Raw genomic sequence first — 14,832 nt, forward strand, 5'->3', positions numbered from 1 at the left:
GGGGGGAAGGGGGCCGGTTGCCGGGGCCGGGCCGCTGGTTCCGGGGCGGCGGGCGCGGGGGCCCTGCGGCGGCCCCGGCAGCCGCGCGCGGGAGGGCCCCGCTGGGCACGCGCGGCGCGGGGCGGGGCCGGCGGGTCCCGGCAGCCCTTGCGCGGGGCCGCGGCGCAGCCATGTCGGTGGCGTTCGTGCCCGAGCGGCTGCGCGGGAAGGCGGAGGTGAACCAGGAGACGCTGCAGCGGGTGAGCGCGGGGCGGGGGGCGGCCCGGCTGAGGGGCAGCCGGCCCTGCTGAGCGAGGGGGAGCCGGCCCTGCCCGCCGCGGCCCTGGCCGAGGGCGGTAGCGGCGGGCCTGAGGCGGGCGGTGACGCCGCGCTCCTGTGCCCTAGTTGCTGGAGGAGAACGACCAGCTGATCCGGTGCATCGTGGAGTACCAGAGCAAGGGCCGGGCCACCGACTGCGTGCAGTAAGTGAGCCGCCGCGGGTGCCGGGCGCGGCGGGCCGGCGCGCTCTGACCGCTGCCTGGGCTGGCGCTGCCGCCCCCCGCCAGCCCGGAGCCCCGAGGGCCTCCGAGGCCCCGGACCCCTACCGAGAGCGAAGCGCGGCTCCGGCTCTCTGGAGCTTTCCTGCCGTTACGAAGAAAATTCCTAAGGGGGGTTCCCGAAAATTAGTTTCACAGATGCGTAAAGCAAAAAATGCCACTGTATAGAATAAATCTGCTGCCTGCTCCTCTTTGTCAAGGTTTTTATTTTGTGCTAATACGACAGCCAGCTCTGCTAGGCACGCATCCCCTTCACCCCCACTGTGTGTATTTACGGAAGAGTCAGATGGGGTAAGGGTGGTCAGCCTGGGGCTCGGCAGCACTTCAGCTCTTAAACTTGAGGATCTGAATGACAAGAGGGTGACAGCGGCTGCCGAGCTGGCTCTGTGCTCAGACCAGCCCAACAGTGGAGCTTTGTCGTTGCCCCTGTGGGCTGCTTTCCTGCGGTTCTGCATCTTTTTTTTTTTCAGTGTTGATCATACAAAGATCTTAATGTGCACGTTTACTATCAATCAGAGTTGTTTGGTAGCACATACTTGGTTACAGGGTGTGGTTCAGTGCGTACTGGGCTTGTTAGAACAAGGACAGGGTATGGAGGGGTTTGCCTTATCTATGCTTAGTATTTTCATAGTTTGCCCTCTCTTCTCCTAACAGCAAATACTGATCCGACTACTCAAGTGCGGGTAGTTTGCTAGAAAACAACACATTTCCCAGATACTATCTTTCTTCCTCTCATAGGTACCAGCATATCCTGCATAGAAACCTCATTTATTTAGCTACAATTGCTGATGCGACGCCACCCAGCTCGCAGAAGACTGTAGACTGACTGCGCACACCTGGACACAAGCAGTGATGCTTTGAGAAGCTGTAGAAATACTTAGTTTAGACTCCCACTTTGAGAGCTGAGAAGGTGACAGGCAGGTAAAGTCACTTGTACTTTTATGTTAAGAACGTGAAGGTAGTTTTTGATGTAATCTTAGGCTAGCTTTTTCCTCATTGCTGTAAACACAACTTCAGGGTGATAATCATCACGCTCCCTTTTTCCCTCTGAAAAACTCCATGTAGTAGACTTCTGAAAACAGCCTGGTTGTCAGGACATCACATAGCATTGGAGGACTCTTGCGGTCTCATTGAAGCAGAGACTGTTTCACGACTACAGTTGTACAATAACAGGGTAACATTCAGCTAGGGAACTACCTCCGGCATGAGAGTGTTGCTCATACGTTGCTATATATATAAGCAGTAGAGTGTTTTGTATCTTATGTTACAGGAATTGTGCTTAATAAACTAAAGATGTTCTTTGAAAATTATAGTAGAGTCTGGATTAATGTAACATGTTAACAAATGAGCAGCTCAGTGGTTTAGTGAAATAGAAATGTTAACTTTTCTAGAAAAGACAGGACTGTTGCGTAACTTAGAGCGATTAAGTGCAGGGGAGAAACTGTGCTGTTATTTCTGTGAGAGAAGGCTGTACGTTTGCCCCAGTTGTGTCAAGTCTTTTCTTTTTTACTTGAACTGCTCGGTACTGCAGACTTTGTAAACAAGTAAATTCTTGCATAATCAAAATGGATTCATAGGCTTCCTGGGTATTTGTCAGCATTGATGGGCAGCTGCCTGCCTGGGTACTCTCACCCAGGAAAAGCCGGGCTCACTTGCACACCTCAGATAGCTTAAATGCACTGCACTAACGGCTGCGAGAAATGTTCTGTCGGGGGGGGGGCATATGACACAACATGGGTTAGTCTTTGCTCACTACCATCAAAATTATTTACTCTAATTGCTGAAAATTTAAGTAACTTGGTTTTGGAACTGTTCAGCTGCAGTAGTAGTTCAAAGACAGAGCAAGGCAGTTCGTGGGTCAAGGTCTTCAGGGCACTCTACTCGAAAAAGTAGCCTTAAAGATGCTTCAAACTGTACAGTGCATAAAGTTCATTTTTATATGATGAGTCAGTAAGTAGGCAGTTGACAATTTTCAAACTGTTAAATAATCCCATGTTAATGAAATAAGATCTCTGTTTACAAACCAAAGTTACAGTTTAAGGTGCTGCTCATTTTCAGCAAGGTGCATATTTTAAACAGGTATGACCTATTAAATGTATATCTTTAATAAAGCAAATAGTTTACTTTTACAGAAGCTTTAAAATACAAAATGTACAGTTCCAGTTCAGAAGCATTAGCTATTCACAAGAAGCACTGCAATAAGGGTAAGTTAACTAAGCACCAAACCCTTGCACTTGGCAGTGTAAGTGAAGTTTAATGGCAAGACTCATTTGCCAAGTGCAACAATTCTTAAAATTACCAGTGTTCAGAACAATCGGAAGCAAAGGACAGAGTAGCACCTACGTCATCAAAATGCAGACAAAACTTTCTTTGTTTTCGCAATTCACTTATGTAGGTCCAGAAACTTGCCAGCATTTGAAATTATGAATAAACTGCAAAAACTCTAGCAAGAATTTTGGCACTTGTTAGAAAAAGTTCAAAATTAAGTGTTCTCATTAACTTCCATTTTGGTCTTAGTATGAATAACCAGTAAGTACAACCAAATTTAGGATTTAATATTAGATCTAAATGACAAGATTTAGGAAACTCAAAACCATTCATCAAGTTAAATAACCACTAACATTTTCAGCAGAGTGTTTTCAAAATTATAGTAGTACAGACCATTAACAATTCACAGACAGAAGCCACACTGATTGTGCAAAGCACATTACTGTAAAAAGTCTATGTACAGCAAACAAATCGTTGTAAACATGGTAAGTATGAAGTTTCAGAAAACATGGTGACAATATCATAAATACAGGCAACATTGGCATCCTCAAACAGCACAAAAGGTAACAATCTGGGCCTGCAAATACAGCCCGTCACCATACAAACAAAAATGTGGATGGGTCTGAAATACCCAAATGTTTAATAGTTTTAGTGTTGTGTATACTTTTTATTTATATATATAATGTATTTATTTTTTGGTATCTTTAGATATAGATGTACTTAGTTTGTAAAAACAAAAACAACAAATGTGCTTTATCTTCATTGAAAAATTATGTAGTTAGAACTAATAACCCATTTTACTGGTAGTTAACATATTAGAATGATATGACTTAAGAAAAATACAAAAATAAGATTAATACTGTCAAAACTCTTATACCAGAAAATATTGTGGTTTTTAGACTCTTTCAAAGATGAAATATGAAAATTTAAATAAGCTCTAACTATATAAAGAATCTTCTGTAATCTCAATTAATATACAGTGGGATAGCTATACATATATTTACCATTGTTCTTCAATTTTTAAGCACCAGTCACTCTCCCGGATCCACTTTGGTTGGAAGATTATTCCTAATTCCACAGGTTCACTTAATGGCACATATTGACTGCAAATAATTACTTTATCCTTTTAAAAAAAATAATGTTCTTTTACCTAACTGCTACCCCACATTTCAGTTTAGTATCTTCTGAGCCAGCTCACAATTTTTAATCAACTGTAGCATCTGAAATAAGACTTTAAATATATGCAAGTAGTCTTTTAGGCTATACTTTCACACATTTAAGGAACACTGTGTGGATAATGCCTTTGGCCAAATGAAGCAGTAAGAAATGGTGTATTTATCTGAAAACCAGCGTCATATTATCCACACAGATGCCATCTACTTTAAGCAGCTCAGATAACATTTGTGACACAAGGTTGAGTGGTTCTGCTGATCTTTACTTAGCGTAAGGAAACTACCACAAAACTCCACTTCGTAACTGTTTCTGCAACAGTTTCATAATGAACTCGCTTGTGTGGCACACAAAAAGCTGCTGTTGCACTTCATTTAAAAAAAGCTGCCCACAGGCCATTTGATGGAGGATACAAAGGCTTTACAGCTTGTCCATTATAAATTTAAACACAGTGTTGAGCAAAGTGACCACTATGTATTTGCTTCAACATATTCAATGTGTTTCAGTAAGATGTTTTAACTATAAATCTATATGAAAAATAGCTATAAAATACAGTGTTTCTTGTATGGTAGTCCTTCAGCAGTTCTTTTAAAAAAAAGGTTTTGAAAGTAAAGGCAATATACACATTTTTAAAAGCATTTCTACATCACAGTTTTGGGCTGTTTTGTGTACATCAAACAAACATATTGGCCATATTTGCTCAGCACTGTCACTCAGAATTCAGGAGTTTGTGTATGTCACCCAAACCCCCTCAATTCCATATTTAATGAGAAAAACAGGATATAGCCAATACACAGTTGTGAAACAAGGTATGTGTAATTTATGTTTGGCCCTGTGCTGCATTTTCCAATATGAAAAGCAATTAGTACTGATGCAGGTAAGATGGTCTGCGTTCGTGCTTTACTGGAAAAGATTTAAAGCCCTTATTCATCTGTTTGTGCTGGGAAGCCTGTTGTTGTGATTGCTGCTGCGGCGCGTAGGCAAAGTTAGAGGAAATTCCTGTTGCCGGAGCACAGTCGTTGGCTGCTGCCCACATGGGCGACTGGAGGATCTGCATCGTGTCGCTCCACTGGCTGACGGGGCTGCTCATGGGATACAAGGATGTACTCTGACTGGGGAGCGTGTTGGTGACAGAGGATGTATGCTGCCAGGGTGCCTTCGGAGGCCAGGTTTTGGTTTTGTTATCCTGAGAAAACAAAATCAGTTGGGTTTGGGTTGAGGGGTGGGTGTGTTTGATTTTTGTTCTAATATCAAAACACTTCTTTTCTGAGAGAATGCTTAACACACCACCTTATCCCATCCTTAAGACACTTTCAGAAGATTAATTTAGGTTTGAAAGCAGCATTGATGCATATATATATATATATATATATATCACTCAATTCTTGAAAATACTTTCCTATTGAAAAACCTTCTTTACTTCAGCACATTTGCCTGACACATAGTATCCCCACTCTAAGTCAAAATTTCTAGCAAGACAGATAAGAAATCCAATGATACTTTAGTTTTCTCTGCCCAGACAATTAAAATTGACTCTGTTGCCCCTTAGCTTAACTTGAAATCTTCGGTTTTGTGATAATTTCTGCTACAAGGAAAAAAAGATAAGTGATTTCCAATTTTAATATTTAAACTTCGTAACTTGGATAAAAGCATCTGGTACTATTTGAGTGCAAATGGTTTAGGTGAGGTTAGCAGTCTGGAGATGCAGGTGCTCTTCTAGTTGTTTTCCCAGTGTAAACCACCCCGAAATGCAAACTGGAAAAATGACTAAGCAAAGCCAGTTTCAGCTTACCTGATTACGGTCTTCTGCTGCAGAAAGAAGAGGTGGTGATGGTAGCGTACTAGGTTCCTGTTCACCACTACTGTGTTTTCTGCCCAAAAAAAAGTGACATTGACTTTTTTTTTTTTTTGTAAATGAGTCACCCACCTTAATCTGCCACTGGCATAGACCATTCTGGAGTTTCAGTCTGTCACACTAGCCTAGAACAAATACTGACATTTCATCTTGTTTCACAGATTTTTGCTCAGTACAGGTAAAAGAAGCAATGCAGAAAGCAAGCCATTACTGAATACTGTCAGAGGCCTGACAGTGCAGTAGTTTTGAGCTACAGCTTCAGCAACATGCACACATTTTTGCGGAGGTGAAAGGAAGATGGGCTAGTCTTTTGCCCACTTTGAAGAAAGCTGCCAGAAATTGCCTTTTTTCTTCTGTTACCTGCTGTCTTTCTTTTTTCAAGTATCTTTTCTGAAATAACTTCACAGGTAAGACAAAAGAAACAGTTGAGCAAGTGAAATGGCTGCTGAAGCACAGTGAATTTACTGAGGAAGAATGTTACAACTTTGGTTTAAATTTGTGATATCAAATAGAACTCCTCAACTTCCGTTTATAAATAAATATCAAAAAGACCACCTTGACTACATGTGCATTCTCAAAGTCTTTTCTTGTTTTGGGGGTTTTGGTTTAGTTTTTTGGGGGGTGGGTTCAGATTAAAGCAGAATCTTTTATACTTTCATCTGTCATTTAAAGAAAAAAAAAATCCCCACACTCCAATCATCAGGCCTCCATAGGTAAGTAGTCCTTCACAGGTCAACTTTAGACTGCTCAACTCTTTTGCCTTCTCTTGCTATACAGTTTTAGCTATGGTATTTTGTCAGGCCCTTGCCTCTAGAATGTTTTTCTTCCTAAAAGTAACATAAGACAGCACTACTGTTACTTCAGCTGCAGTTTTTGTTTAATGAAGCACACTTTGGAAATGTCCTTCTGCTCTTCAGAGCATTACATAAAGCAGACTTCTGCTCTTCCTGCTCCATGAATGGCTCCATGATCAATCTCTAGATATCTGGTGGCTTGGCAGATTAATTCACCCATTAGATACTTACTGTGTTTTCCTTCCCTGCTTCTTTTTTTAAAAACAAATAATTACTACTGTGACTGCTTATGAGATCGCTCTCTTACATTAATTTCAATTTAGCATTTACTGAAGCTCAATTCCTGTCCCCTCTATATAAAGTCTTGGTAAGTATGAAGATTAAGAAAACAGCTCCTCTTTTGGTTGATTCCTTTCAAACTGCTTGCTTAGTCTCACTATTTTCAACTCCAGTATACTTCCTTTCTGGCAATGCATATGAAGGTATAATCCAGGTATAATCTGCAGGAAACTGGCAGTACATCCACTTTTTCCTGTCACCAAAAAGCAGATGGGCAATCTTGTATCTAAATGTATTGACTGAATTATTCTGTGATCTAAACAAAAATAGAGTATTTGGCCACAGAACTCACTTATTTTTAGAAAAGGCTCTGAGAACTAGTTTGAAAATGATCCCAGATTGGAATTGGGCTGCTATTCATGGTTCATCTTGTGCCTTTTATTATCATCTTAACTACTCTCTGCTATGGAATCACTGACGTTCCAAAGATACCCAGCTTCCAGCCCTTTAGAAAAGCAGAAAACAACTGTAATTCATACTATATTTTTAAGTAGAATGTTTATAAATTAAAATCCTTGGCTAGTTTTTAAGTTACTAAGCTTACTTATGAACGCAATTAAGCCTCCTCTTCATACTGTCAGAAATGAGGAACTAAATAGGCACATATTTATGACTACTAAAATGGCCATGGTAGGCAAGGCAAGACAGAAGTCTACACGTTATCAGCAGTATTTCTTGAGTGCCACAAAGTTGCACTAGAAGCCAGGAAATAGGAACTTGCTGGCATCAAAATGCACATTACGGGAAGGACAAAGCTGCAGTGAAGTACACAGTTTAGAAAACAAATTCAAAAAAGATCTCTAATACCTCAGTAGTTTAGAAAGAAGTGGCAGCCAAAATAGATTATCTCAGAAAAGGGAAAGCGTCAAATCTTTTCTAGACATACTGAACTGTAGCTAACAACTGGCTATGTGCACAGATGCTGGTTTGTGTAAGATGACAGCTACTAATAGAACTCAGTTTAGGAATCCCTGACATTACTGTCAGATACACAACACACTGATCCATATCATCAGTGTAGTACACAAACTCAGGTTTGTGTAACTTCATCTAATCAGCAGGAATTTCCTTTGTGTGGCTACTTAAATGAAGTTATTAATTTAAAAAAGAATCTTATGAAGCAGTATGTATTTCTGTTCATTTTGCTCACCTTCTCTGCTTTACAGCAGCAACAAGGTCTGGCCCTGAGAACATGGAGAACAAACTGTCTCCATTAGCTGAGGAGGTCTCATCACTTGAGCTGGCAGAGTCTCCTTGAGTACCAGACCAGCTATTTGTCACATCACTGCAAGACAAGAAGTTGTATTAGTCCTTGTATTTATAGTGCCTGGCCCAGACTGTATGCCCTAGTTAGTTAGGCTGAATCTTTGTCACAGGTGATACCTCAAAGCACAAAGAAATTTCAATACTTTGTAGAATATATCAGTAATACCGACATCAACTGCTCTGTCTGTTACAGTCACTTTATATATATATTTTAATTTATATATTTATTTTAGTAAAAGTGCCTCTCCTGGTCAGAAAGGAGAAACAAGTGATGCTTTGTTTTGGAATCTCTAAGCACTTGACTTATTCATTGCAAAACAGAGCTAGAACACATACTTGTCCTGCTGGTTTTAAGCTGGCTTGAATCACAGCTATTATGTTATGGACAAATGGACAGAGGATCTTGAAACACTTTTGTAATGAATAGTTACGATTTTGAAGAGACTAAGTACTGCTAACATACTAGCTGTCAGGTACCAGCCTTACGTAGCAAGATTAATTGGCTAAAATCCACAAAGCGCAAATCCGTCAAGTACTGCAACTTTGATAGCATCACTTTTCATCAAAACTAGGTCTTTTTCTTTCAAAATACTGAAAGAAAACCATTCTGAATGAATCTGTTCTATAAATTCCTTATTTCCTCTGTTGAAGTCAAAGTCGGTATACATTCCACTCTGAAGACGACAAACAAATGTCATTGCTTCAGTATCAGCAAAGCAGGAAGGGCTCCAATTTCTCACTCTTGACATAATGAAGTACAGCTTTCACAGGTGCAGCAGCAATTGGAAAAAACACCCCATATTCCCACATTTTGCCAAGTTTGAACGTAAAACAGACTCACACACAATAAAAATACATAGCCTGTCCAAGCTCTTACCCTTCCGTGAAATACTCAGGAAAGGGCCAGGTTTTATGAGGATCATCAGGAAGAGGCCAGTTGCTACGTGTGTTGCTTGGACGACGGACATGCTGTGCTTGCCTTTTTTGTTGCATAGCCTGGTTGACCCCAGCAACGTAGCGGGCAAATTCTGGATCAGAGCCAACTGAATAAAAGAAACCAAGTAGTCAGTTGCTGACGTTCAGCTATTTCTACTGCAATTATCCCCCTCATTTAATCCTTTAGGCTTGACCATACCCCACAACAGAAATTCCCTCACTGATAATAAATGCCAGACAACAGTGGATACCTCTTCATGGAGCAGTGAAGAACCGTGACTGGGAAATGTTTTAAAGAAGTAGATATGCACCATCCATACATGGTGGATAATAATTCTCACGTGGACATACACCTGCCTCTTGCATTCCATCAGGGAAATAGCGTTTGTCATTATGATCATGTCTATACACTGAAAGGTCCAGTATCCCATCAGCAGACACTGACAAAGTAAAGCCTGTACAAATACACGGGCTCAGAGGAAAAGAACATACCAATTATTATAGGTGATTCCAGATTGGAACTTGATTTCCAGCTATGTTGTAATCCTGCTTACTTAAAGAAATCAGAATTTCAGACTGAACGTATCAGAACATACAGCCCAGAGACTGCCTACTTCCTACAAAGCCTAGACAACAATTTAAAAAACATTCTGATCCTGACCTGCAAAGTATTTCAGAAGATTGATATTTACAGGAAAAAAGCAGTAACTCCTAAAAATAAAAATTCTTCCATTCTTAAAGTGCTTTGTGTGTCCCAAGCATCTGAAAAGTGATCAAGTGATAAGCATGATCCTGAGCATACACAGCAAAAGCCTTAATCCAAAAGTGTTTTAAATGCTCGATTGATCAGAGCAAATAATTCATGTATTAAAAAGAATGCTGTTACGAGTCAGTGTAATTGAGTTTCCACAGCTTCTATTTCTTTTTGCCTCCCCCCTGCTCCCCTGAGGGAAAACTCTGCAATCTGACTGGATTTATAGAAAATGTCTAGACTACATGAATAGTAATTGCAGCAGGAAGTACAGAGCTGCTGGCTTGCTGGTCTCAGTTTTAAATTAAGAGTGAAGACTGAAGAACATCAACAAGTATGCACAGCACAGAAAGCAGAAATCAGTCTTCCATGTGACAGCTTCCCTACATTCAATTCAATTCAGCATTCAGAAGAAAAGTTTCCTTGTTTTCATTTGGCACATTCAGAAAACATTTTGTTGGATGAAAATTAAAACAACAGTGAAGAAAATAACTTTGCTTCTATACATTCTTTATTATATAAGCAAAGTACAGAGCTATCTGGCAGCTGTACAGAAACAAGATATTCCCACTAATACTTGTTTTCTCTGAGAAACATTTTTGTCAATTTAAGATGAGGCTGGAAGCTAGACAGATCCTCAGATCTAAGGATAGATTCTAGATAGATTCTGAAGGATGTCTAGGGTTTTTTTGGTGTGGATAGCATGGTTAAATTACTGTTATACTCAAAGTAGCAACTGGTGTTAGTTTTTACCTCAATAAAAACATATCAGATATGTTTTTGACTTTGTTCTTTCACATCTGTGAAAATAATTCAAAAGACCTGGAGGTATCAACATTCTACTAGTTTTCTGCTAGTAGAATGTTGATTACATTCTATTAGTTTCTGCTGCGACATTCCTTCATCAAGTTCTTACAGATGACAGAAGTACTGCAAAATACATTTTTCATAGCTAATTAAGCTTTTGTCATGAAAAGCCACCAATTTTATAAATTCTTAATTAGCAGATTTGCATCTGAAAAGAGACATAATTTTCAGGCTCTAAAAATATTTATCAAAAAAGTAATGCCATTTATTTCAAATGACAAATGTACAAAGTCTTAAAGTCTGGAAATGGGAGTGTGTTTTGTATTTTAAAGCTTTCTGTACTACACTAACTGGAGCTTAAAGTGAAAATTCCTACCTCACAGCTCAACCTGGCAAGTTATATTAACGCAATTTAACTTTCCAATGGAAAAATTTGATTGAGAGATTTTTGGTTGGTTTTGTTTTTTAAACCCTAGATCTGTGAAAAATACTGTTTACTTATCACTGAAACTTTAGAAACATGTATCTTAATCCACAGAGCACAATTTATCGACTTGAATAAGTCATATTTTCAGAGTATCACTTTGAAAGACCTTGATATTCATCATGTCAAATGGAACAAACCAAGTAGCTTGATGTAGATCAAAAGGAAAATGCTACAGAAATATGATGGATTCAAAATGCTCAAAATGCCAGTCCTCTGTATGTATGCATTTTCTTCTGTACAGATACGTGTATTTGGTGCTTGGTGAAAATCATTTTATCTCTCCTTAAAGGTTGGGATAATCCTTAAGTATGTTTAAATAAGATGATGCTAATTCAGACTTAAAATTGTTAAGAAGCTTTTGGTAATGTAACTATGATGTCTATTATTGCCTTATAAACACTAATTTATCAACTAAGGTAACAAAATAACTACCAAACTTAGAGTCAAATGAGCTGGTTTCTGAGACTCCTACACAGCCCGAGCACACACGCATGCAAAGGAGCGCAGGAAACGGATGCATGGTTTGATAAAAGGTTTCCCTGTTAGTTCTGGTGCTGCCTCCCTCCAGGCAGTTTTCATAAATGCCTACCACAAAGTTTCTGTAGCTGTGTTCCAACCCAACAGAAATTACGAGATAATAGATTTGTAAATTGTTCTTAGTACTACTATTGGAAGACTTCATTAATCTTTTAGACTCCAGTCAATTTCATAGTCTTTAGTGTTTGCTTATGGCTATAAAATTTTATCTCACTTCATCTTTGACAATAATCTCTCTACATTTACAATTTATTGGCGATTCAAACACATCTGGCAAACCACATGGCACTTGCTCTTTAGTCTCTAACCCTTCAGCATCCAAGCTTTTCACTGCAGAACAGCTGCAGAACAGGAACCAGTACTCCCATGGAATTGCACAATAATGGAGGGGAAACGCAGGGATACAGAAAAGCTGCGATCCGGCTGCATCTCCAGACTGCAAGACTGCTAAAGAGCAGGAAGGATCATTTTGGGGAGAGATAAAATACGTAAGTTCAAGAGTTTGGTTTTAAACAACTTTACACATTAACAACAGGAAGAACACCATCTGTAAGTATCTCCTTCAGTATTTTGATGTGGTCCACATAGGAAACGTCAGAACTACTACAACAGGGACAAGAAACTAGGAATTTGTTCCCATTCTTTCTTAATGAAAGTTGCTTGTACTTTAGTTCATCTTCTGTTAAAAAAAGAAAAAAGGCATATATATAAATACCTGCTTGCCTCTGTAAGCACCCTTAGCATCTGGTGGATAGCACTAGGCAATGACAGTTATTGCTAGCAATGTTTAACAGTATTCTTCATAAAAGAACCCTATAAAAAGCATAATAAAGGAAAAGACACACACCTGCAGGGTCAAAAGGCAGGATTTCTCCCAACATCCCAAACACTCCATCAGTTTGGTCACGATTTGGCCATGTGTTGTTTCTAGGTCCTTGTGGTTTTTGTCCTAACATCTCTGACATCATATTGTCCATGTAGCTGCTGACAAGACCCAAGCTGTACAAATCAGAGCTTAAATCTGAAAAACCAGGATTGTTCCACTGGTTTATATGAGACAATCCAGCTCCAACAGCTTGGGCTGGCTGCTGTGAAGAATTAGTCAGCCATTTGGCAGGTACACGTTGCTGTGGTCCAATAGGTTGAAGCAAGTGTTGGTAATACTGCATCTGCTGCTGCTGCTTTTGTGACTGCTGTTGCTGCGACAAACCTTGCTGAGAAGGATGCAGTGGTGTGTGAGAGACAGACTGCGGTTGCTGTTGTACTGTTCCTGACTTTTGTTCTGTTGCTGTAGAGGATGCAACAGAGTTCCTTCTTTTTACCATCGGAGAAGTCTGCTGGGATTTGCCCATGTTAAAACCAGACAAAAAATCTATGACATCCTGCATTTCTTGGTCAGTTGGTAAATTCATACCTTTGTCATCCTTGCCATCATCTGGTTTGAAGAAGTTGTCCCGTCTTTCAACTAGAAACCCATTCACTAGCTGATTATTTGTGCTCTGAATTGACTGCAGGGGATCTGTGGTCCTAGGAAAATTACCAATGTTCAAGATGCTTTGTAACCGTGCATCTATGTTAGTGGGCATTTTAGCTTTCTCCTCTGAGCTGGAACTTATGAACACATTTTTAGAAGGTGTATTGGGGATTGAATAACTTCCAGTATTACTTGTACTGGTGCAGGAAGTTTTTTTTGTAAACCGTGAAGTCAGTTTTGAGAATGTCTTTTGTAGACCACCTGAAGATTTGCTTCCATTTCCGGATGGCATGTCAACTTGATTCCCAAAGTCTGAAATTTCACGCTGTAATTGGATCTGAATACAAGGCAAAGCTTGCTCCCTGCATCAACAAAAACACATATATCAAACCACCTAATACATAACTGAGTTTATACTTCGGAGGAAAATGTTTATTTGGGTAATAGCTATTGGAAGAAATAAAACCAAAGACTGCTAAGTTCATCAGCTACTTCTTACAGTAAAAATGCAAATTATTACTAGTATTTGCAATCGCGTTAACTACTTTCCATTCCTTAAAAGGTTTTAACTGTATTTCAAGACCTAAATGGAGACTAATTTAATATAAATCGAGTATTTTTGTAAGAGAGAAGCAAATACTTTTGAACACTCGGATGAGCTGGTCTTGTTTTGAAAAGACTGATGTATCTCTGTACGTACTCACAAGGTAACTATGTGTATTACCAATTTCTTGCTCTCGGTTTACTGCTACTTGCCCTTTCTGATGAACCAGTACTATCAAATTCCTCAGTACAGATCTTTCAGCAACGATGGCTTTGTTTGAACTAGAAAAGCACAGCATGAGGCCCAAGACGACATGTACCTTCCTTCCTTCCACCTGTGTATGTCAAACACAGCAGTATAGAGCACATCTACTAGCCCCAAAGTCTTCTCTGGATCCAGACTCCTCTGTAGCAAAGACATTGTTGCTGGATCTTCTTTCAGACACCTGTAATCATTAAGTTTAACTTAAAATCAAAATTACATTAAACAATTTTACCATACTAGTGAGATAATAAAAGGCCAACTGATGCACTACTACTGCTCCTACAGAGGTACAACTAGTAAAGGCAGAATAATATAAGAATGCCTGAGGGTTCCTAAAGACTATGCCTGCAGCCCCAGTTTCTTTCTACTGTTGAATATACAACTAATCTAACTGTAAAATTAAGAGTTATATAGTTTATATTTAAATCATGATTAATGATTAGCTCTTCAGCTGAGCCAGCATAAATTCAGGCACAAAGGTTAAGAAGTAACACATACACAAAGCCCGTTTCTGGAAAACGGCAAGAGCACTCAACAAACCTGACACAAGACACCAGTGCATGGGTGTACTCTGGAGTCCAACACTAACACCCTGACAGACTCCATGTGGAAAATTATTCAGCATATCCAACAGTCCGGGGAAGATTGTACTGAGCTGTGAAGATGCAGGATTAGTGAATTTTCTTCATTAATGGGACAGAATTAGGACTGAATTTGAGGTGAAATCAGAAAAATCTAAATATTAGGACATTTGTCAAGTCCTTAAGGAGCCCCTCCAGCAGACACGAGGCACTCTCACTGTGT

The 14,832-nt window shown here is 39.8% G+C and overlaps 2 protein-coding genes across 2 annotated transcripts in view; one reads left to right on the plus strand and one right to left on the minus strand.

Annotated features, from left to right (window-relative positions):
• The first annotated feature begins 132 nt into the window (after positions 1-132).
• Positions 133-2,106, plus strand: SS18L2 (SS18 like 2). Its single transcript, XM_074912971.1, has 3 exons — positions 133-239; positions 385-461; positions 1,275-2,106. Exons 1-3 carry the CDS (start codon positions 171-173, stop codon positions 1,360-1,362), a joined length of 234 nt encoding a protein of 77 aa, XP_074769072.1. The 5' UTR covers positions 133-170; the 3' UTR covers positions 1,363-2,106.
• Positions 2,107-2,620: 514 nt separating this feature from the next.
• The window catches only part of GARRE1 (granule associated Rac and RHOG effector 1), a 62,282-nt gene continuing 50,070 nt past the window's right edge, over positions 2,621-14,832 (minus strand). Inside the window, exons 9-14 of the mRNA XM_074912970.1 lie at positions 14,084-14,209; positions 12,594-13,582; positions 9,106-9,271; positions 8,113-8,247; positions 5,767-5,845; positions 2,621-5,160 (exon numbers count right to left, since the gene is read on the minus strand). Of these exons, the coding sequence (XP_074769071.1) occupies positions 4,837-5,160; positions 5,767-5,845; positions 8,113-8,247; positions 9,106-9,271; positions 12,594-13,582; positions 14,084-14,209 (1,819 nt within the window). The 3' untranslated portion in view covers positions 2,621-4,836. The remainder of the gene's footprint in view (positions 5,161-5,766; positions 5,846-8,112; positions 8,248-9,105; positions 9,272-12,593; positions 13,583-14,083; positions 14,210-14,832) is intronic.

The sequence above is a fragment of the Athene noctua genome, chromosome 9 (assembly GCF_965140245.1).
Source record: "Athene noctua chromosome 9, bAthNoc1.hap1.1, whole genome shotgun sequence".
Taxonomy (NCBI): Eukaryota; Metazoa; Chordata; class Aves; order Strigiformes; family Strigidae; genus Athene; species Athene noctua.